This window comes from Leptinotarsa decemlineata, unplaced genomic scaffold (assembly GCF_025532065.1).
Source record: "Leptinotarsa decemlineata unplaced genomic scaffold, Ldec_3_MD MMD2_tig00002082_RagTag_RagTag, whole genome shotgun sequence".
In the NCBI taxonomy this organism is placed as follows: Eukaryota; Metazoa; Arthropoda; class Insecta; order Coleoptera; family Chrysomelidae; genus Leptinotarsa; species Leptinotarsa decemlineata.
In genome coordinates, this window is record NW_027412573.1 from 8,733,535 (window position 1) to 8,755,997 (window position 22,463).

General features: G+C 37.2%; 1 protein-coding gene across 2 annotated transcripts in view; it reads left to right on the forward strand.

Annotated features, from left to right (window-relative positions):
- Chd64 (transgelin calponin-3) overlaps positions 1–11,202 on the forward strand; it is a 54,332-nt gene extending 43,130 nt beyond the window's left edge. For both annotated transcript variants that reach the window (XM_023159140.2, XM_023159141.2), the window contains exons 3-4: positions 8,070–8,274; positions 10,806–11,202. In XM_023159140.2, the coding sequence (XP_023014908.1) occupies positions 8,070–8,274; positions 10,806–10,976 (376 nt within the window). In that variant the 3' untranslated portion in view covers positions 10,977–11,202. The remainder of the gene's footprint in view (positions 1–8,069; positions 8,275–10,805) is intronic.
- The last annotated feature ends 11,261 nt before the right edge of the window (positions 11,203–22,463 follow it).

Genomic DNA, 22,463 nt, shown 5'->3' on the forward strand with positions numbered 1-22,463 from the left:
CCCCTGAATCTTGGATCGACTTTTATTAATTTTTTTTCTAATAATGAGCATTCTACTTCCTGATCTAGTATCTTTAAATTATAACTAACTATAACTACGTTCATACTGTTATTAATTTCTTTTTCCGCTAAACTTGTTACCTTTTGCGTATTATTAAGAAATTTGAAAATGTATGACAGAAACCTCAATCAGTTATCATCATTCGTGAACATTCTGTTCGATAATAAAATATCTGTGCGTTGAATAGTTTTGTCTGGATCGTCCAAAACGGGAATGAAATTGGTTTCCGAAGTAGCACGTTTCTTATACGTACTGACAGTTAAAACTGTGAACTGTAAAAAATTAAAACGCTCGCTCCTGAAACAAACTGAACACTATTCAATGCTTCACTTCAATCCTCTCAGTTGAAAATATTGAAATTAATTTTTCTCAGTTTCACTGAACAGTTGAATGTAACTCAGACTGACACACACATACACACTGAACGTTAACTGTAAGTTAAAGCCATACGTGTGTGGCTCGCCTAAGAAAAGCTGTAGGCAAATTCAAATAAAATGCTGAATACATAAAAAGTCGTATATACATATTTGTTGTTGATGTGATAGCAAAAAAAGAAATTTCTTAAACAATGCGCAAATTGACCATTTGGATCACAAATAAATCTTACGACATAACCTCACAACATCGTGGCAATGATATTTCGCAATTGTAGCATAGTTCTTCCGTTACCAAGATCCGCGGTTTGATTAGGTTGTGAGTCACGTTTCCTTTTTTGCTGGTATAATTCCATATGAGGTTTGAAAATAAGCCATGACATCATTATTGGATTTTTAACGAACAACATTTCATTTGAACTTTCGATTCTATCATATCTGTTTGCGGTGTGATGATAAGTCGTTGGTTATTGACGAATCTCAAATACCTAATATTAGGTATGAGTAAGTAACGTCTAATCGAACAGTGCTGGCGTTAAATTAAATTTTGTAGCGGGGTTTCAATAATAATAATCTTTATTGAAATACGAAACCTAATATACATATCTATGAGTGTAATAATAATACTAGCACAATGAAATATAAAAAAAAAATATGTAACAAATTTTAAATTCAAACAATTTGAGATATAAAGTAGCATGTATCCAGACAATGAACATTCCATATAAAGATTTCAGTATCATATTTTAAGTAACATTTAAATAGATAATGAAATATAGGTACATATATACATTAAATTATTATTAAAACAGTGATATTTGGTTTCATTACAGATACAAATACCCTAGTGAACAACTAAAAACAATAGATGATAGCCAAAAATGTCCCAAATAATTCCACATAACTATACAATTTATATTCTAATACTTTTTTTTTAATTATTTGAGTGCTCTTTTAAAATGTTTTTTTTTTATTTTCTTCCGGTAATTCATTGAACTCCTGGAAGCCCTTAAAAAAACGAGTTCATGCTACTTCTGAATGCCGGTCTGTTTATATGTATATAATTGGAATTTCTTGTATTATAATTATGAATTATGGAAACACTGGATTCAAGGATCCAGTGTTTCCTCCAAGGCAATGTCATAGATGCAGTAACATATTTGAAAAATATTAGGCCTCTGATGAACTATTTCAATATTATTTTTCATTGTTTTATTTGAGAGGTTGAAACCTTTGTTGATAGTTTTTCGTAGAGTTACTGCTTCTTCAGTGAAGCAAGTAATTATTGTATTTATAGAATGTCTATTGATCTATTGATCTGTTGAGTTTTGTAATTGCGCAAAAGCAAAAAAGAATAGACCTCGAAACGTGACAATTTCTGTCGGTCGTTCAAATCGTGTGACACCCACTTTCGAGCATTTTGACTTTTCCAATACGTTTTAAACCATCAAAAACCGCATGGGGCCGATGCCCAGATCTTCCGCCTTCCCAGGGTCCTCAAATCCTCGTCTTGGATTACTGTAGGTAGACCACAGTGTTTTCAATAACACTATAATTACCAAATGCCTGGTTAACTTTTCGGGCTGTTTCGGCAGTGCTTTGGTTCAATTTAAATTCGTAGAGAAAAATTGGTCGAAAATCGCTCAACGACATCATATGCTGAAAAGATTCAAAAAATCAAAGTTTCGAAGAAGTGAACACCATCAATGTGTAGAATGGCGGGGGAATAACTGTCACTCTCTTAAGGGCGATTGACAGGCCCCCGGTACAGACCACACGGCACTCACTCAATAAAGTCATCGGTCAACTGCCCAATCCCGCATCTGCGGGCAACAAGTTTCGAGCCGGTTTCAAGCTAGATGTGTAAGAGAGGTGTCTTGTAAGAGCCCTCAACGGGTACTCATCCAACGTTGGAAAGGTAGCTTTCCTAACATGAGTGCCCTTCGGGGTAACGTAAGGGTATACGGTCCAGACCACACGGCGTACACCCAAAAGTTGTTGGCGAACCGTCCTATCCCGTACCTATACGGGCATAAGATGGGTGGTAGAGGTCGCTTGAAAAAGTCCTCGATGGTTACTCATCAAACGTTGGAAAGGGAACTTTCCTAACATGAGTTCTAGGAGGGTGGTGAAGTGCCTGTCCGTGGCTGGAGGCTAGTGAGTCTTCATCTCCATTGGTGTTGGCCTCCTAGGGGTAAAGGTAAAGAGACGGGATGCGTTAATCCCTAGGGTGCATGCAGCCCCTCTAATGGGACATTGGGCAGTTCACGATGTCCCTTGATTCCCGCCTACTTTTGTATAGTTCCAAGCATCCGAGGTGTCGGGGCTTGCGGTCTATCCAATGGAAACTAGTATCCGAGTCTAGCCTTGGAGGGCACCAAGGCAGGCGCTTGAGGTGTCGGGGCCGGATAAACGGAGCTAATAGTATCCGAGCTGAGGATCTCGACCTGTCACTTCTAGGGCCACATTCCCATTGGATTTGGTAGGTTAGCGGGAGCAGGTGCGCGACGCGGTTACAGGATTCTATATTGATCAGTATATACCACCACAGTAGAGTAAATATTTATTGAGATATGGAGCTACAGAAACACATGACATTGAAACGGACAAAATTTTTTAAACAAACTAATACATATAATTTGACGGTAAAATCAAGAGATGGTAATGATCAGTATAGATGAGCATGATGAGTAATGGAAATGTTACATAGCAACAATACCTTTCAGTTATTAATAGATAATAATAAAACATAAGAGAGAGACAAGTGAATTGAAATTTCTTATCGGTGATGGATTAGATTACGAAAAAAAAAACTTGTATCATGAGATAATGAATGCAAAAAAGCATTTCTGAAAGATCTCATGGAATCAAAGAGCCTAAGCCTAGATACAAAAAACATCTCGAATAAAATCTAAAATGAAACTTTGGGAATCCGAATACCAGTGAAAGTTGAATTACTACGTGTTTTCACAAAAAAACTGATATACTTACTTATTTTACTACGAAACGTTAAATCTTAACAGTTATAATATGCTGAAGCGTTTGAACTAAATTTGATCTCCAAAACATCCACAATATATACCAAATTCGAACGCTTCGGTATCTTCGCGATATTTGTATCAAAAACTTGGTACACGTTTCGACGTGACGTCACGATAGGTTGCTGTCGGCGTAACAATAAGTTATTTATATTTCATTGTGAAAAATGAGAAATGAAACTACTAAGGTGGTAAAAAACATTGAAAGTTTTCAGTTATCTTTTCTGCATTATGATCTTCTACCACGTAGTAACGGATACATCCATCAATTCATATTTTATAGCTATCGAAGAAGATATGAATGGAAATTCGTATTAGAAAAACAGTGGTACGTAATAACGTAACAAATGGCCAAAATCGTTTCTGTTCTATTTATTCACTTGTCAAATCGTTAATATTATAATTTTTATGTTTTTGAAACGTATAGAATTATCTATGAACTATGAACTTCATCAGTCCGTCAGCTAGAACCAAAAAGTGGTTAATCACATACATGTTTTAAAATAGGATCAGCCAGAGATAAGGAAAAGTTGAGTTGATTTCTCATGAAGTTCGTGCGTTTTGTCCAATCTTTTCAACACTCCCATTTCAACATTCTGGTCCCATCTACTAATGTGTACATAAAAACTGGCGTGAAACTATATACCACCCAGTTGGTTGGAAGCAACCCAAAGTGGGCTGGAGAGACCTACACCCCAAATCGGTATCCTTCCTGCTGAAAGGACTTGAGAGGATACTGGACGGACATATCAGGAGGGTAGCGTTATATGCATCCCCCCTGAATAACCATCAGTATGCTCATCAATCCGACAAATCGACAGATTCAGCATTAAACAACCTCGTTGAGAAAATCTCCCAATCCTTTGACAAGAAGGAGATTGCGGTTGCTGTATTTTTTATATTGAAGGAGCATATGACAATCTATAGGATCATCTCTGGCTAGGAAAGGTATAGAATCGACCATAACTGGTTGGATCTATGCCATGTTAGTAAACAGAACTGCAACTACGATTCTTCAAGGCAAGGCTATCAGGTTCAGGGTCACCAGAGGCTGCCCTCAAGGTGGGGTACTATCTCCCCTTCTGTGGTCGCTCCTGGTGGATAGTCTGCTTGATGCCCTCGACAGAAAAAAAGTCGATCTGCAAGCTTATGCAGATGACCTAGTCATCCTGGCAAGGTCCACGTCGGGAAGGGTAGCTGGTAATATCCTCCAAAGCGCGTTGGACAGTTGGTGCCTGAGGGAGCAGATGTCTCTCAACCCCAGCCAAACTGTGTTGATCCCCTTCACCACGAGGAGAAAATTGGACGATCTTACGCCACTTTCCCTCAATGGTGTGGTCATTCCATTTGGAACGGAGGTGAAATATCTTGGCAGTGTCCTTGATAAAAGACTTACCTGGAACCCTCACTTTGAAAAAGTTTTACACAAAGCCAGTCTATATGGACATGTCGAAGGATTTATGGTAAAACTTGGGGTTTAGGTCCCAAACAAATCCATTCTATTTATGTGATGATTGTCAGACCAATGATCACTTATGGTGCAATTGCTTGGTGGACGAAGGCTTTACAGAAAACGACCCAAGCGAAGCTCTCTGGCTTACAGAGACAGGCTTCTCTGGCTATCAGTGGTGCCATCAGTACCACACCCGTCAGCGGACATGGATATCCTTCTAGATCTACCTGGAGAGAGAGGCTAGATGGACTGCATACAGACTTGTGCACATTGCCAATTGCACAAATCAATTCTGGCAAGGACCTCTGACCTTATGCCTCCCACTGTCAACTACGAACTGCCTTATAAAGTACTATTCCCGAGTAGAGAGGACTGGATCCTCCGGGAGAAGGAAATATTAAGAGCAGATGGATCAAAAACACCTTCCGGTTCTGGTGCAGATGTTTTTAGTCGCAGACCCAGGACAGAGTTATCTACCTGCCTAGAAACTTATGCGACTGTATTCAAAGTGGCAATAAACCCTTGTGGGTTGCAGTGGAGGGTCCAATAGACCCACTCACTTTAGACCTACCTACCTACCCATAAACTACCTACTTCGTGAATATTCTGAGTCGTATCTGAATGGAGAAGTTCTTCAGTTTTTTCTCGTACAATCCTTTTAAAAGTTTTTAAGTATGTGATTATTTTTTCATGTAACAGAATGTAACAAAATCAAATGAACACATATTAGCGAGTACCAAAATATAAAGGTGATTTGGGAACGACTCATGTGTCAGTTATAGATCTATATAAGGGATTGAAGTCCAGAATTAACTTCTCTTTGCCAATGTATGGAGAAAATTAGGACCACTCATCAGCATATTTTCATTAGTGTAGCGTTAACAGATGGCACAGTTTACATTGCGGGTTTTCCCAACCTCGATTATTTGGTTTCGAGTGCCACTTTTGTGATTATCAAATGAAATTTTAGAAGAGCCATCACATTACACTCCAAATGGCTTCGTAACAGATGGTGTGTTAATTGCGAGATGACGACTTGTTTGTCAAACTTCCTGCTTTTAATTGTGTTTTTGGGACAAGTTGAAATCCGGTATTCCATATATATTCGATGTTTCAAAAATACATGTTACCCATTCATCTCATCTGTACTGTTTAATAATGATAGTAATATTTATTCTTGGATCATATGTAGTAGGGCAATTTTCAAAGTTGCAATCGAGTATAAGTTTCAAGCTATATACGTAGGAGTCAGGTTATATTTCATTCCAATTGTAGTTGTCAGTTTACAAAATCGCCTAACATCATATCAATAAATTAAATGTTTATTGAATCAGTTTTCCTTCACAATCACATTAGACAAAAAACATAACATCATCATAAAATACTGGCTGATTCTACAGGTCAAACAAACATAAAAAGTCAATATAAAACATACAAAAAAATAATAAGCTACAATCAAATGAGGATTCAAGGAGAAACTCATCCACATCAGAATAGTATGCTTGTTGCAATAGAAAAATCTTGAGTCGCCTTTTAAAGACATTGATATTTGGGGATTTAATGTCCTCACTGAGCTTATTATATAGCTTAACACATGGGGTGATTCTTTGATACTGTCAATCTTCTTTGAGGTTGATGTAGTTGAGAGTTATTTCTGATGAAATGTTCATGGATTTCCTCATTTCTAAAAATAATTGAAATATTGTTTTTTATATATATCAGAGCTTGGTAGATATACAAACTAGGCATTGTAGTAATAGGCTGAAAAGGGACAAAAAATTAAAATATGTAAAAAATGAACAGCATCAGTACAAAATTCTTTATCGATCAGAACATACTACGACACAGCATATACATATTTATTGGGATATTAAGCTACAAAGACATATGACATTGAAACGGATAAAATTTCAGAAACAACATATTATCAGGTTAGAATACTTGCAACACTGTTTCCACCAAACCAACGCCCGATCCAGCTATTGCGCCGCTCCGGGCAAAATAATATTTGCCGCCTTTTACCCATGCGTTATTCCATATATGGTGTAATTTTTGTAATCTACTAAAATATGATGTGAAATTTCAGTGATGTCAATAGTAATAAATTACATTCTAACAACTTTTTGTGTAGGGTGTGTTTTTTTTGTTTAACCACCTTTCAAATTTTCGCCGTCGACGCCGCGTCTCCCTCAATTTTGCCGCCCCTCATTTTTGCGGCCCCGGGCAATTGCCCGGTTTGCCCCCACCCCCTAGATCGATCGCTGCACCAAACTAACCTACTTCAAACAGAACAGACATCTTCTTAGAATCTATTCAGATAAGGATTGTTGGATATAATTCAATATCCAGAGTGGCATTAGTTGGGAAAGTAGTTGTTTTTCGACAGACATCTACCACACCCTACTGTGTAGGTAGTTGGGAGAGATTAATATTGCGAAATGTATTTCGAAATATTTATTTCCTTATACGTATGTATCTTTCCTCAATAGTTTCCACTTTTGTTATCTAATGAGATCTTCGTGTTGAACAAAGGTTCATAAATAATAAAAGTTGTGACAGTTATTGTTAAACACAAAAATAGTAAACATTATTATTGTCATTGATTAATATTTTAGTAAGATATTTCATCATCTCGTGAAATGTTTCACCATGAGAAGGATTAAGTTCCATATCTGTACAGATGTTTCTTGCTAGTTAAACATATTTATACATATAAACATGCATAAGATAATGTAGATTTGTAACTTCCACTTAACTTTATATTTATTTCATGCTCGTTGCTCGATTTTTTATTCACACCAACTTGCATCTACTTTGATTTAAATAAAAACTGCATCGAATTGTTAAACCCATTCCAAACCGGTTATAGCGTTATGCAAGATCAATAAAAGTCTAATGGAAAACGACTAGGCTGCATTAAATAAAACAGTCAGCTACATCACCTACAATTACTGCCTGAAATGTTTTATGATGATGAATATGCCGATGACACTGGTTGACTTTTCTATTGTTTGCTTTTATAGTTTCTGAATCAACAGACACTTCCTTTAATTTATATTATTATTAATATTCACTCAAGAAAAAGCAACAACTCAGTCAAATGAAAGTATTTTTCGTATGTTCGTTCACATTATTTTTTTTTAGGTTGGTCAATACTATCAAACCAGGTATTGTGAAGAAAGTCAACACTTCCACAATGGCATTCAAATGCATGGAAAACATCAATGCTTTCCTTGAAGCAGCAAAAGAACTAGGAGTTCCTCCACAAGAAACATTCCAAACAGTAGATCTATGGGAGAGGCAAAACTTGAATTCCGTAGTGATTTGTCTTCAGTCATTGGGAAGAAAGGTAATGTTTATCTTTTTAAATTTTGAACTCGTTCATTTATTTTCCAAATACTTCGATCTTGGAATTTTCAATATTCCATTCATTTCTTTTCCTCTCATAAATTTCAAATTAGTTAACACACTTTTTAAGCAATGGATTTTTTTACATTCATTTTTGAAATTTGCCTCTAGCTATACAACAATATTGTGCATTCGGAGAATTTTAACATTATTGATATTTATTGGAAACAAAATAAATATCCTACATATTCCTAATATAAATAAAAAATAATAAATGTGCTTTACTTCTCCTCATGTGCATTTATATGATTCTTTAATGAAAGTGATTTCAGAGTTTTTGTACATCTGGCATCAGTGATGACATTCATTTGCTTCGGACTCGGAATACAAAAATATCGTTTCAAAATCGTTTTAGTATTAGGTTAGTTTGGGTGCGATCCTCCACCGCAACCCGCAAGGGTTTATTGTGTTTCACACATATTCACACTCGACCAAATAAGACCAACTTCTTAACGAAGCCGATTAGTTTGTATAGTGAGTGGTCTTTCAGGTCAGATGGTAAAAGTACGGCTCTGCCGAACTCTAAGAACCTGATTCGGTGCCCAGCGGGGCAGGCACAAAGTATGTGCTCTGCTGTTTCATCATTTTCCAAACAGAGGCGACACACACTGTCTTCCGACAGTCCGAGTCTCTACAAATGATGATTCAAATGACAGTGACCTGTAAGAAGGCCTGATAGACATCAAAGTTTATCTCTACTGTAGTCCCCCACAACTGTTTGGTATCAGGCTTCGAAGGGTGAATAAACGCCTTGGAGTGAGCCAATCCTGAAAGATTATACCAGAAGTCCATAAATCTTCTTGCCATCCAGGTGTTCCATATTAGTTTAGCAAAGCCTAAAGCGATGCCAAGGACAGGTTCTGGTCTGATGAAGCTGCTTGCAGCACCAATCTTTGCAACGGAGTCAGCAGCCTCATTACATTCCAGGCCAATATTGCCAGGAATCCAGATCAGAGACAATCTGTTAAGTCTTCCTATCGAAGATATTCGTTTTTGGCAATTTGCTATCAATTTAGACGTTGCTCGATAGGAACGTGTATGAGGTTGGATTCTTCCAATCTCTCCGCACACAATTCAATGGCGTAAATTTTCGATTGAAATACAGTCGCATAGGTTCCTAGACAGGTTGATATCTCTGTCGTGGGTCTGTGACTGAAAACACCTGCACCAGAACCAGTAGGTGTTTTTGATTCATCTGTGAACCAACAACTATCTGCTCCTTCACCCGGAGGATCCAGTCCTCTCTACTCGGAAACATTACTTTATGAAACAGTTCGTAGTTGAAGGCATAAACCAACAGTCTGTTGCACTCTGCAATAAATTTATTTGTGCAATTGGCAATGTGCGCAAGTCTATATGCAGTCCATCTAGCCTCTCTCTTCCGAAAAATGTGGAGAGGAGGTACACCTGGAAGGATATCCGTGGTCGCTGACGGTGTGGTACTGTTGACACTACTGATGGCCAGACAAGCCTGTCTCTGTAAGCCAGAGAGCTTCGCCTGGGCCGTTTTCTGTAAAGCCTTCGGCCATCAGGCAATTGCACCATAAGTGATCATTGGTCTGACAATCATCACATAAATCCAATGGATTTGTTTGGGACCTAAACCTCAAGTTTAACCACAAATCCTCCGACATGTCCATAGGGGCAGTCTGGCTTTGTGTAAAACTTTTTCCAAATGAGCGTTCCAGGTGAGTTTTTTATCAAGGACAATGCCAAGATATTAATATTAATTGATTTTGAAATCATTGAAAATAATTAGTCTGTCTCCCTCTTTATTCCTGAACGGGACGAAATTTTAAGGTCAGACAAAATTTACGTGAAAATTTATCATTTTTAGTACTTTTCGATGAGGAACAAACAAACGATAAATATCATTTCAAGGAAAAATATATTTAAAACGCACTCCAGGTAACTCCAATAAATATTCCTGACAATAATGAAATTTGCTCACAAATCATTGGAATGTTGGATAATTTCGTTAGTAGCATCTTTTATTCTAATCATGAGCACTGAAATAGTAGAATGTATACTTCAGATTTCACGAATCCCCACAAAAGACAAAGAAGTTCATATCAGGTCATTCACCAGTTCGGATATTATCATCTTACCACTTTCATATCAGTTTGTTCTGATGAAAAAGTTCCTCATTTTGCTTAAACATAATTTTAGTTGAAAACTTTTAGTTGATTTTGTCCATTATGCAAACTGGTTCCTTAGAAAAGTCCCCTAGATTGCCTGATATGACACCTCTAGATGTTTTTGAGCGGATATGTGACATCCTAAGTGTACGATACTGAATCGCAATTCGTCTCAGAACTCAGGAGATAACTAAAACTGACTTAGTAACTTTTGATCATCTCCTGATGATGCTAACTTGGTTACCGAAATGCGCATTGAAGGACAATATATTTTTTTCTAGTTTGGGAAGTATTTCAATTGAACGTATTATTGAGTCTTTTTTTGTTTTTTCAGGCTGACAAATATGGCAAACCCCACATTGGACCAAAGGAAGCGGAGAAGAACGAAAGAACGTTCTCCGAAGAGAAACTTAAGGCTGGACAAACCATCATTGGCCTTCAGATGGGAAGCAACAAAGGTGCCAACCAATCCGGGATCAATTTCGGAAATACAAGACACATGTAGATTTATAAGAACTACTACATAGATTCCTGAAAAAAGTATATACTTTATCATCAATTATTTATATAGTCTTTAAGTGATTTTTGTTAATTTACTCTAGAAATATCGCTATACAAAAGAGTTGAAGTTTTCGATCAATTTTTTTTTAGATGAATTTATCGCGGATATAATCCGAGTTGAACATTCCTTTGAAATCTTTGTCTCTGAGACTAATAAACTTATATTTCAATTTTGCGTTTCAGTTTGAACCTACCATTAAGATGAATTTAAAAAAGAATGTCGGAAGTAGTGGGATTGAAACGTGTATGACAAAAAAAGATGAATGAATTTAGCATAAATGTTCATTCCCTAAATATTTTAATTATATATAAGAGGAATCGCACGTTAAAATGTGAGACCCTTCCTTGGCTAGCATATGTTTCGACTTCTGAAGATTGTTCGTAGGGGGGTGACAGCTGTTGAACGGATTTCTAAGTATGCCATCATTCTTCATGATAATTCAAATATCTTGAGAACGTTAATCATTACTCCATTCATTACATACATACACATCGGAAAAGTCTAGGGATATTTTTAAAAATGGCAATAATTTTTTTTTAGATCGCTTCAGGGAAAAAAAAGTTGACGGGTGATTATTAAACGAATGTAACTTACAACAAAATTTATTACATGGTCAAAAATACTGAGTGCGCATATAAGCAAAACTAAAAAAAAATATGGCACCCCGAAAAAAAATCATAATACAAAAAAAAATTGGAATCAGTACAAAGTATGGCCTCCACGCTGGTTTATTACGGCCCTACATCTATCATGCATCGACAAAATGAGATTGTCGATGTCTTGTTGAGGTACATTTGCCCATTCAGCAAATGTGTGAATGTTCCCCATATGCGGAATAATTCTTCGTTGAAGCATGTCCCACACATGCTCGATGGGATTCAGGTCCGGTGATTGTGCTGGCCATGGCAATACTTCAACACCTTCGTTGGTGAGCCAGTCAGTCACTAGACGCGCGACATGTGGACGAGCATTATCGTGCATTAGGTGGAACAGAAACGGACGGACGATAGGTAGAAGAATGGTGTCGAGGTACTGTCGAGCTATGAGGGAGCGATTTGGAAAAACGAGATCGGTTCTGCCGCCGATCATGATTCCGCCCCATAGCATTACTGTACCACCTCTGTATGTGTGGACTTCCTGGACGTGTCTCAAACGTTCATTATTTCCAGGTCGTCTCCACAGTCTTACTCGACGAGAATCTGGATGAAATCCAAATCTGGATTCGTCTGTAAACAAAACTGTGGCCCAATCATTTGCATCCCAGTTTTGATGTTCTTGACACCACTCTAATCTTCTACCGCGATTGCCTCTCGACAAAGGTGGACATCTAAGTGGCCTTCTGTTGTGGAGATCTGCTTTATGCAGTCGATTTCTGACAGTATTACGACCAATGGTTACCTGGTGCGTCTGCTGCAACACGTTAACCAACGCAGGTGCTGTGATTGTCGGTTGTCTTCTTGCGGTTAAGACCAAAAATCGGTCTTGAACTGCAGTTGTAGTGTGTCCTCGCCCTGGATGTTGTTCGGCTGGACTGGCAGTTTCACGGAAACGCCGCCACAATCGACTGATAACACTTTGGGAGACCCCCAAACGAAGAGCTACATCATTTTGTCGCATGTCACCTTGAAGAAGCCCTACAGCTGTATTCATCTCAGCCAATGGTAAGTGATGGCGTTCCATGTTAAAGCACAATATTTCCAGTTTAATTGCTGAGCAAGAACTGCATAGAATGTACAAACTCGACACTTTCAGATTATTCATTTTAGCCGATAAAAGATTAGTTACCGTTTTTGCAGGCTTTGTTCAACCCATAGAAATCTACAGGGCGGTCGAGTGTACCAATTTAATCGAAATTAAACGACCTCATGCATTTATTTTTATGATATTTAGTATGTTATAAAAATATCCCTAGACTTTTCCGATGTGTGTATTTTATACAGCGTATAGCACGATGACCGTCGGCTAGCGGTAATTGGGAAATAATAGGATTCATATCCTGAAAATTGGCAAATATATAAGTATTTCCACCACGTCCAGTTATACCAGAAGTTTTATCAACTTTCTCAATTCAAATGTAACACCTCGTATATTGTCACATTTTTGTCACAATTCAAATGTGATTTTGTAATACACCCCGTATTAAAAATGAACCGTTCTCGAGATATCCATTTTTTACTTAAAAAAACTTAAATATTCTGCTCTCGAGTGATTCCTCCATAAAATTTGAAAGTTCGGTAGAATACATCAATGAGCTATAATTCATCATTCATAATACTTCATTCCGTCGTTTTGCAGGAGTAACATTTCCAAAATGTTATTCAAGATGTTCGAAATCGACTGATTTCAGTTGTGCTGTAAATGACTAAAATAAATAAAAATAATGATTTTGCCATTTTCCACAAATTACCTTATACGGACATGCTCATACATAATCCTTCAAAACATAACAACATTCAATAGTATGCTTCACAGACTTGAACATTTCTCTGTCAAAATAAAGTAATTTTCAGACAGAACTGAGTTTCATCAAACAAAATGTTGTCAATAACGGCGACAAGGTAAATTATTATTGACTACATTGTTTACAAAATAAAAACAACGAAAAGAAGTAATTCACCAGGTCTATACCGCTTCAGAAACAGTAATAAGCATCTTAGGACATTAACATACTTTGGTGAACTCACCAACAATATCGCTTGTTAAAAAAAAAAGAAAAACTTTAGCGCGACTTATAGAACACAATGATTTGATAAAACTTCAGTGCCTCGGATAGATCATTAGTGTATAAGTTGACTTGCGATTCCTGTCCAAAAGTTTATATTGGTGAAACAAGGAAAATATTTTCCCGAAGAACAAAAGAACATATGAGAAGTTTCTTGATTGTGAAGACCAATTCCACAAATGTAAACCTTTGTTCGGCAGAGGAACATGATTTCAATCAGGACTATGATGTGTTACATTTAAAAGATGAAGGTTTGAAACTCAATCTTCAGGAATGCTTGAAAGTCAATAGATTTGGAACTGAATGACCAAATAGATTTGAATGATTTCCTTTTATCAAATTTGTTTTCTAATGTGGAAATTGGTAATTACTTAATAGGTGAACTCGGGTAATTTTTTTCATTAATAACACGGCCATTTAAATAAGTTTGTAAAATTAATTATCGAATGTTTAAATTTGTGATTTGTTTATACCTTGAAACACTGTTCCAAACCAGAAAACTACACACCTCAGCAACTGTTGATGCTTTATAAAGCTCTGAGTAGACCTTCTTTGGAGTTTTGTTCTCATGTTTGGAGCTCTGCCCCCAAACATACCCTGAAGTTGCTGGATTCCATCCAGAAAAGAGTCATCCGCCTGAGTGGAGACGCGAATATCACGTGCAACCGTGATAGCATGGAACATCGAAGAAAGATTGGAGATTTGTCTCTCTTCTATAGATACTTTCACGGGAAGTGTTCGAGTGACTTGGCACATTTGATTCCACCAAGAGCGGTACATATCACAAATACGCGACGGACTGTGGCTGCTCATCGTTTTGTGGGTTCAACTTAGTACACCTCGAACTTTACTGTTTAAGAACTCTTTCATTTGGAGAACTGCATTCATGTGGAATAAACTTCTTGAGAACGTTTTTCCAAATGGATTCAATTTTCAGCGAATCAAATCCAATGCGAATCGCTCCTTTCACACAGGCACCGCTCTGAGAGCGCCTTAAGGATTTTACGGTAGTGCTTGTGTTTTGTCCTTTAAAAAATACCTGTTTTCAGGTAAAATTATCATTGAGTAGGTTGAAAGTCATATGATTCAAATGTTGATTTATGTAAAGCACTAATTAGGTAGAATTTAGTAGGTATGAACACCCCTGAGGAAGTAATTGTTTAGAGAAACACGTGTTACGGTTTTGTGAACTGTTTAAGTGAAAACTTGAAAGTAAAGTGTTACTTGTATACGTTATGGATTATCATCAAGCAGTCAATTCCATCATATGAAATGAGAATGTTAAGATATACTTGTAACTTGTAATGTAGGAATATTCAATCGCAGACTTTTTTGTATTCCTATAAAAGAGGTACAGTATGAAGTGAATCATTTTATCATATATCAAAGAGACCAGGTAGCATTTTCGATAAAAGCTCCCCAGCTTCGGAGAGGTCCGCTGCGATGCTACAATAGAATATCATGAAAACCCTTAAAATATTCAGAGATAGGTAGAGTTTGCTAATTTCCTTATCGGCTATGACTCATACCAGGGCAGGTTACGAATTTACGCTTCCACACTAATTTATTAAACGTTTCAAAAACATCGCATCTGGTTTGTAGCGGTGTATGGTTGAAGATCGACCCGGCGCACGTCTATACTGTACGAAGTTGTAGTACAGCCGAATTGTATTTTCGATTTAACTTTATTGGTAAAATTTATGTTCTCAATGCATTTTATAATTTTTCGTAAACAGGTGTTAATTAATCTTTTAGTGAAGTAGTCAGTTGAACTTGTTTTCTATCTACAAGGTAAGTATATTAGTTGTTATAAGTAGTTGCAGAAACTTTCCCATTCTATTATTACCCGTGACAAGACATGAGTGATTTCCTATTCTATTATAATTTTAAATTCATGTATAATGTCAACACAATACAAATAAATTCCAGTATTAAAGCAGAGCTTAGTTACTGTAATATTTTTATTAAATGTTGAAATCTTTCATCTACTTACGATATAATAATAATTTCTACTAAACCAATCTTTAACCAGTGTAAACTCTCTCTGGACTATTGCAGTTCTATTAGACGAATAGTTGAGTAAATATTTTCAGTTTTCACGTGAATAATTTTGGGCTATTATAACTGTAGTGGCGACGTGTAGATATTTTAGGGTCATAGACAGTTAGAAAATCAAACACCTCCATACATTTGAGTTCAACTTCTTTTAAAACCGGAAGTTTCTAAAATATTTCTTTTTTTTTATTATCATCTTTTATTCCCAACTAGTATTCTTCATCACCAGATATGACGTCTACTTCTTCAATATTCATGGCAAGAGCTACAACAAATATATATTTATTTATAGTGTATCATAGAGATCGGATGATTAGTTTAGAATATCTGGAAGAGATTAACTGGCCATTTTTGATGGAAAAAAACATCATCCGATCTTTCACTATACATCATCACTAATAATTTAGTTACTCATGATTGAATTCAGTATCATTAACTTGACTACTCAGACACCTCATATATTAATGATTTTCTTGACACAAACTGATAATTATGAAAAACCCTCGATCGCCTGACAAAGGTAACAAGATACTTAGGGAAATAAAAGACGAACAGCGAAATCAACGATAATCGTCGAGATATTTATGCCTGGATAACAATGAAACTACCCCGAAGGAACAGAGCTTGATCTAGACCTCCCAACGGGACGAGTTAATTCAGGTTTCTGGATACGTTTGGGGTTAGTCCGCGTCTCTGGGTCAAATCGAGTATATGACGTAAAGCGAGCCAGAGGAATTTTATTTTTAGGTATGGCCCAACATGGTACGTAGCATTTCTGGTGGAGAAGCAGTTTTTTTTCGTAAAGGAGGGTCTTTGAATTTTAGTTCAGGAAATTATTTCGATTGAAATAAACTTCAGGTGATTTGACGGAAATATACTTGAAATGGGGATAGAAAATGAAAACTTGATCTATTTAAGGTCATTTTAATTTTGAAAGATCTTTCGTTCTTTTCACTGCATATTTTCCTTTGAATATTCTACAAGGTACCAGAGTAATGTCGTTAGGGATAGAAATTTTCAAGAAGAAAAGGAATTTCAAGGAATATTTTCGAATAGAATTAAAATTGGAAAATGAATATTTTGAAATGAAATCTTGAAATATTTACCGTAGGTTCTGGTGAATATCTGCCGAAAAACAACTACTTCCCCGGCTAATACCACGCTGTAGGTGATCTACTGCTGTATAAACGAAACACATCTACGAGACTAACCTCAGCTAGGTATTTTAATAAGTGTTTGTCGGGTATAATTCAATATCCAGCGTGGTTTTAGCCGGGAAAGTTATTGTTTTCCAATAGGCATTTACCAGAACCTACGGTGTAGGTAGTTGGGAGAGATGGATATTTCAAGATTTTATTCAGAAACATTCATTTTGTAGTTCTCCTCGATACAGTCTTCAGACACAGTTTGATCTCTGTTGAAGTATTGGTTCATGGGATATTTCTTTCCAGCTTGGGGCTTTGTTCACGAGATGGAGCTGTTACTAGTTAACAATATTTCTCTTAGATGAAGGTTTAATATATGCAGTCGAGCCGCGTTGGGATTAATCGAATCCCAGGCACTGTGCTCTTTCCTGCACTAATGAGAGGCAATAACTCGGAACCGGTCTATAGAAATAATGCCGCTACGAACTAGTCCACGTGGATTGAAGAATTGGCGGTTCGCATTGGATCATTTTTACTAACTGAGTTTTATGATTGGTTGAATATTCATAAAATTAAATTTGAAGTCATGTTACGGTGACGAATAGAATGTGGGGATGTGTATCGCCGTTGTGTCGTCAATGTTCAGTTCAGGAACTGATCGCAATTTGAGTGTTGAAATTCGATATTGGTGTAGTTATAATCACTTGAAATTTGTTTAAAATGTGGCGTCCTTGGACAAGTACTAATAGTAATAACGAGTGTGATAACAACGCATACTATTTCCGGTGTAGTGGTTCCAATAGCGCTGGTGAACAATGCGAAAAAGAGATACCAGTGGATAAGATTCGGATGCATTTGAATATTGAAACAGAAAATATGTTTCAATGTATATAAGAATCTACATCTCAAGTTTGGTTTCGAGGGAAACAAACTATTACAAGTAACATCAGATTTGACCGAAATTCCTTTCTCAACTGTACGTAAAAAAGTCAAAAACAAACCTTATGAACGCAAGACGCGATGTTATATGGGATTACCAAAACCTTTAGAAATGCATCTAATAACATCTAATAAAATCTTTAAAAAAGCAATATACGACTGTTACAAAATCAATGAGATTCCTACAATTGAAATCATAAGGAAGTAATTGAATACTTCCAGCCATAATGTGAGCTGCTGTGACAAAACTGTTCAGAATTGGATAAAGAAAGTAGGATTTAGATTTGAAAATATGGAAAGCAGAAGAATAGTGGAATTGCGTAACAAATACTTAGAACAGATAACTAAATATAGACAAGAAAAAAGGCAAATTTTCTATTTGGACGAAACTTGGTATGACACTCACGACACATTTACGAAAAGGTGGACTGATGGTTCGAGAATGTGTAGTCCTAACATGCCTGCAAACAAAGGATCGCGACTAATCATTGTGCATTGCGGAGGAAGTAAAGAGGATGGGTTCCAAATTTTTGAAATTATGTGGAAAAAACTTGAGGACTGCAATGTTGACTATCATAAGAACATGGAAGCTAATATTTTTGAGGAATGATTTGAAAACACATTGATACCAAATGTGGGATCTACTAAGTGCGCTTCTACAATCTATCAAGGATCGTGATCACTCCAGTATCGGCAGTTGTGTCTATTAACAGAACCATTTATTGGGTTATATAAAGATTGCTTCATCACTGAAACATATTCGATAAAGGTACTTGGAATCTGTGGCAAATAAATGTTCCATGGTTTCACAAAACTGCAGTCTTCGGTATGGGTCTGCGATTGATTTCGAAGGGATGAAATTTATGCTGTTTCAAAATTTTATGCTCTATGATTTGCCTGTACCTAAGGCAGCTATTGTACCCACTGATTAATAATAATAATAATGTTTATTCACTAATAAACAATAAGTAAACAGGATTATAAAACGAGTGAGTATTATCAAAAAAATTGTGAATAAACATGAATAGGTCACTGAAGTGTGTATAACAACTGTAGATTGCTACACCACTTGTGTGTGACTTCTCATGTTATTGTGAATGTATTAGCATACTAATTTCTATCTCTATAATGTTAAATAATAAAGCAAAGGTTGTATACGGTAAATAAACGGAGTTGGTAAACATTTTGAAATGTGAAAAACAGGCGCAGTAGTACGTATGTATTATCACATTCAGGCAACTATATAAAAAAAAGTTAAATAATAAAATCGGTATAATCTTAAAAATTGCTTGGGTTGAACAGCAGTGGTACTCAAAACTTGAATTTGAAGCTCCTCTGATTTGACGGACCAGATATATGGGAGCCTATTTCACGCAAAAAGTTGTAGTAAATTAAATAATTAGGAGAAACTAAAACATCATTTAACCATCTTGTCAACTTTGTCTTCATTTATAGAACCATATGAAATAGAATAAAATCACGAACTTCACTGGTTTCCTTTTCAATGTCAATGTCAACAAAAACTGAATCAGCACTAAAACTTTCCGGATATTCGGTATAGCGAAAATTAGTATTTATATATTTATTATAACCTCCGATCTCTAACAGCTGTTCATAAAATTTACCTCGTTCTCGCCACGGTGTGGTATGTAAATTTTCATTATATATTTATTCCCAATATATCTTCTGTTGTTACGCTTCCACAAAATTTCATCCGACTCTGAGGAAAACAGAAGTAATTTTCCTGTTCAAGGAGGGGTTTAGGATTTTTATGGCACCATTTCCACTGACAAACAACAATCTGGGTTGACAGATGAAGTTCATGGCCAACCTTCAGGCCAACCCTATCATTGTTGTTTTGTTCGTGTCGTGAAATGAAGGAAAAGATATTGTTCAATGAATTGAAGTCTAGCGAATACAAAGCGGATCTATATTATTCTCAGTTCGCTTGTAAAATTGCATCGATACGAAAGTCAAAACTTTCTATAGATTTCTTTATTTTTTTCCTGCTACTTTGGAGATATCTGAAAAAGTCTTCCTAAAACACTGATGTTTACTGCGTTTCCCCTTTCCAATATTTCTTCCTGTACAGAGGGTGTCCAGTGAATGTCGTTATAATTCTTACGAGCCGATTCCTGCTTTGTTGAAGAGGTTTTTAAGCTCAGATATTCCCATGTCTGTTCCGGGGATTATTTTCTCAATATCTTTTTATAACAATGCTGATAATAATAATATTAGCTCAGATGCCTTGCTGTACCCGACAAAGATGTCTTGAACAACTGACACTACTCTGGCGGACAGGCTAGAGTCCAAACAGGGTGGGTCACTTTCAGAAGGGGTGTATATAAGGGCAATTCTCTAAGTCCACTTCTCTTCTGCATCTCTGTCATGGAAACCAGATACATAAGGTCACCCATTTGTTTTATGTGGATGATCTTAAACTTTATGCCTCTGGAGAAAAGGATCTCCATCAGTCCTTGAAAGTGGTGGAAGAATACACACATGCTATCGGTATGAAATTCTGGATAGACAAATGTACAATGGTCCATCTTGAAAGAAGACGATGCGGGAACTACGGAGAGGATGTGCAGCTCATAGATGGAAGCATCCTTCACCATTTGGATGCTGGAGAGGCATATACTTAGTCGCTGCTATGAATATGCTTGCCGTTCCAATCTTACTCTACTCGTGTGGAGTAGTGAAAGGGATCCAAGAGGAGCTGTATCAACTCGACATAAAGACCCGACATCTTCATATGAGTTTGCATCCTAAATCGTTCGTTCAATGGTTGTACTTCCCCCGACAACAGGGAGGTCGTGGACTTTTGAGTTTGGTGTGTCTACATAACAGAATGGTACTGGATGGAGCCTGTAAAGATATCAGAAGTTAGGAACGCTTTCTCTGCATGATCCGCGACCATGAGAGCGCAGGAATTGGAGCATTTTTGGAGCAGCTGGTGAACTCGATTATTTAGTTTTCGACACTGAAAGAGGTGATCACAACTCTGTCAGCGAGTTGGAATCTATCGAGCAAAAGGCCCATATAAAAGACACAGAGATTACTTCACACCTGCGGCAACATAAGGTTAAGGCAATGCATGGGGTCTTCTTCAACAACATTGAAGACCTCGGCTCATCAAAGCACCTCACCTTTCATTTCTAAGATGGTGTCTTCAACAACTTAGTCTACAATAGTCACGTGATGGTTATAGAGGTTCCTGACGGGAGGCAGGCTCTGCACCTATCAAGACAGGCTATCAAGGTTGAACGTGATGTTCGCGTCTCCAATCAGGCGGATGACTCTTTTCTAGATGTAATCCAGCAGCTTCAGGTTATGCCTAGGGGCGAAGCTCCACACATGTGAATAATACTCCAAAGAAGGTCTGATATGAGCTTTATAAAGCATCAAAAGTTGCTGAGGTGTGTATAGTTTTCTGGTTCGGCACAGTGTTCCAGCCTTTTGAGAAGCAGCCTTTGCAATTCCAGCGACCTGATTTTGACAAGACATATTGGTGTCCATTTTAACTCCCAAATAACTTATCAAAGCAGAAAGCGGAATTGTCTGACCTGACATTATTATATCGGGTTCGGATACATTTATCTTCTTGGAGAAAACCGATGCCTCCGTTTTTGTGGCATTGAATTGAACCTGGTTACTTTCACCCCAATTCGAAATCACTTCTAGATCCTCATTAAGATATGCAACTTCCTGCTGCCGGTGAAGATGTGCCTCCGTAGCCGATGTCCTGGAATCCAAATGGAATGACGAGACAAGTGTGCTGTTCAGCAAAGTAATATATTGGATTCTTGGTTTTTCATCAGTAAGTCGTTGATATGCAATAAAAATAGGATTGGAGACAATATGGATACCTGGGAAACACCAGCGTTGATGGTGAAAGTATTCGAAAGATATCCATGGACGGACACTTGCAGAGAATGTTCTTTCAGGAACCTGAAAAGCCATGCACAAAAATGATCCGACAAGCTACAGCATTGAAGTTTAGCCAACAATCTCCCATGCCACAAACACAAGATTTGTTTAGAAATTCGTACCATTATAATAATTAAATATAATTATTGAAAATTGTTTTTTGTTATAGATATTTTGAATGAATTCAAGAAGGTCATAGAAAAGCGCTCAGTTTAGTAAAAAAATGTCTAACCCACCTGACTTACTTATTTAGAAAAGTGGCGATTGATTCCCGTTAGCAAAACCGGTAATGGACTCGTGTTTTCCTGGGCTATAGGTGGAACCTCGTGGTGTCCTATATCGACCGGATTCGACAGACAGAGCGCCGCCGCTCACAGCCGCCTCTAGAAGCTAGAAAACACTCTTTCAGTGAGACCGCGTTCAGGCAGTCGATCACCACCGAAAACGGGGGCTCCGGGCTCGCCGCGGCCGCCCCGCCAAAATGGGGAACGGCATGAATAAGGCAAGTACCAAAGAGGATTCCTCGTTACTTCTCACATGGCTTTAGCACTTCCGAGTTTAGCTGGCACGCAAGGCTCTTTCAAAGTTTCACCGTAACGAGTTATATCTTTTGTTTTGTTTTTTTTTAACCACGATTGA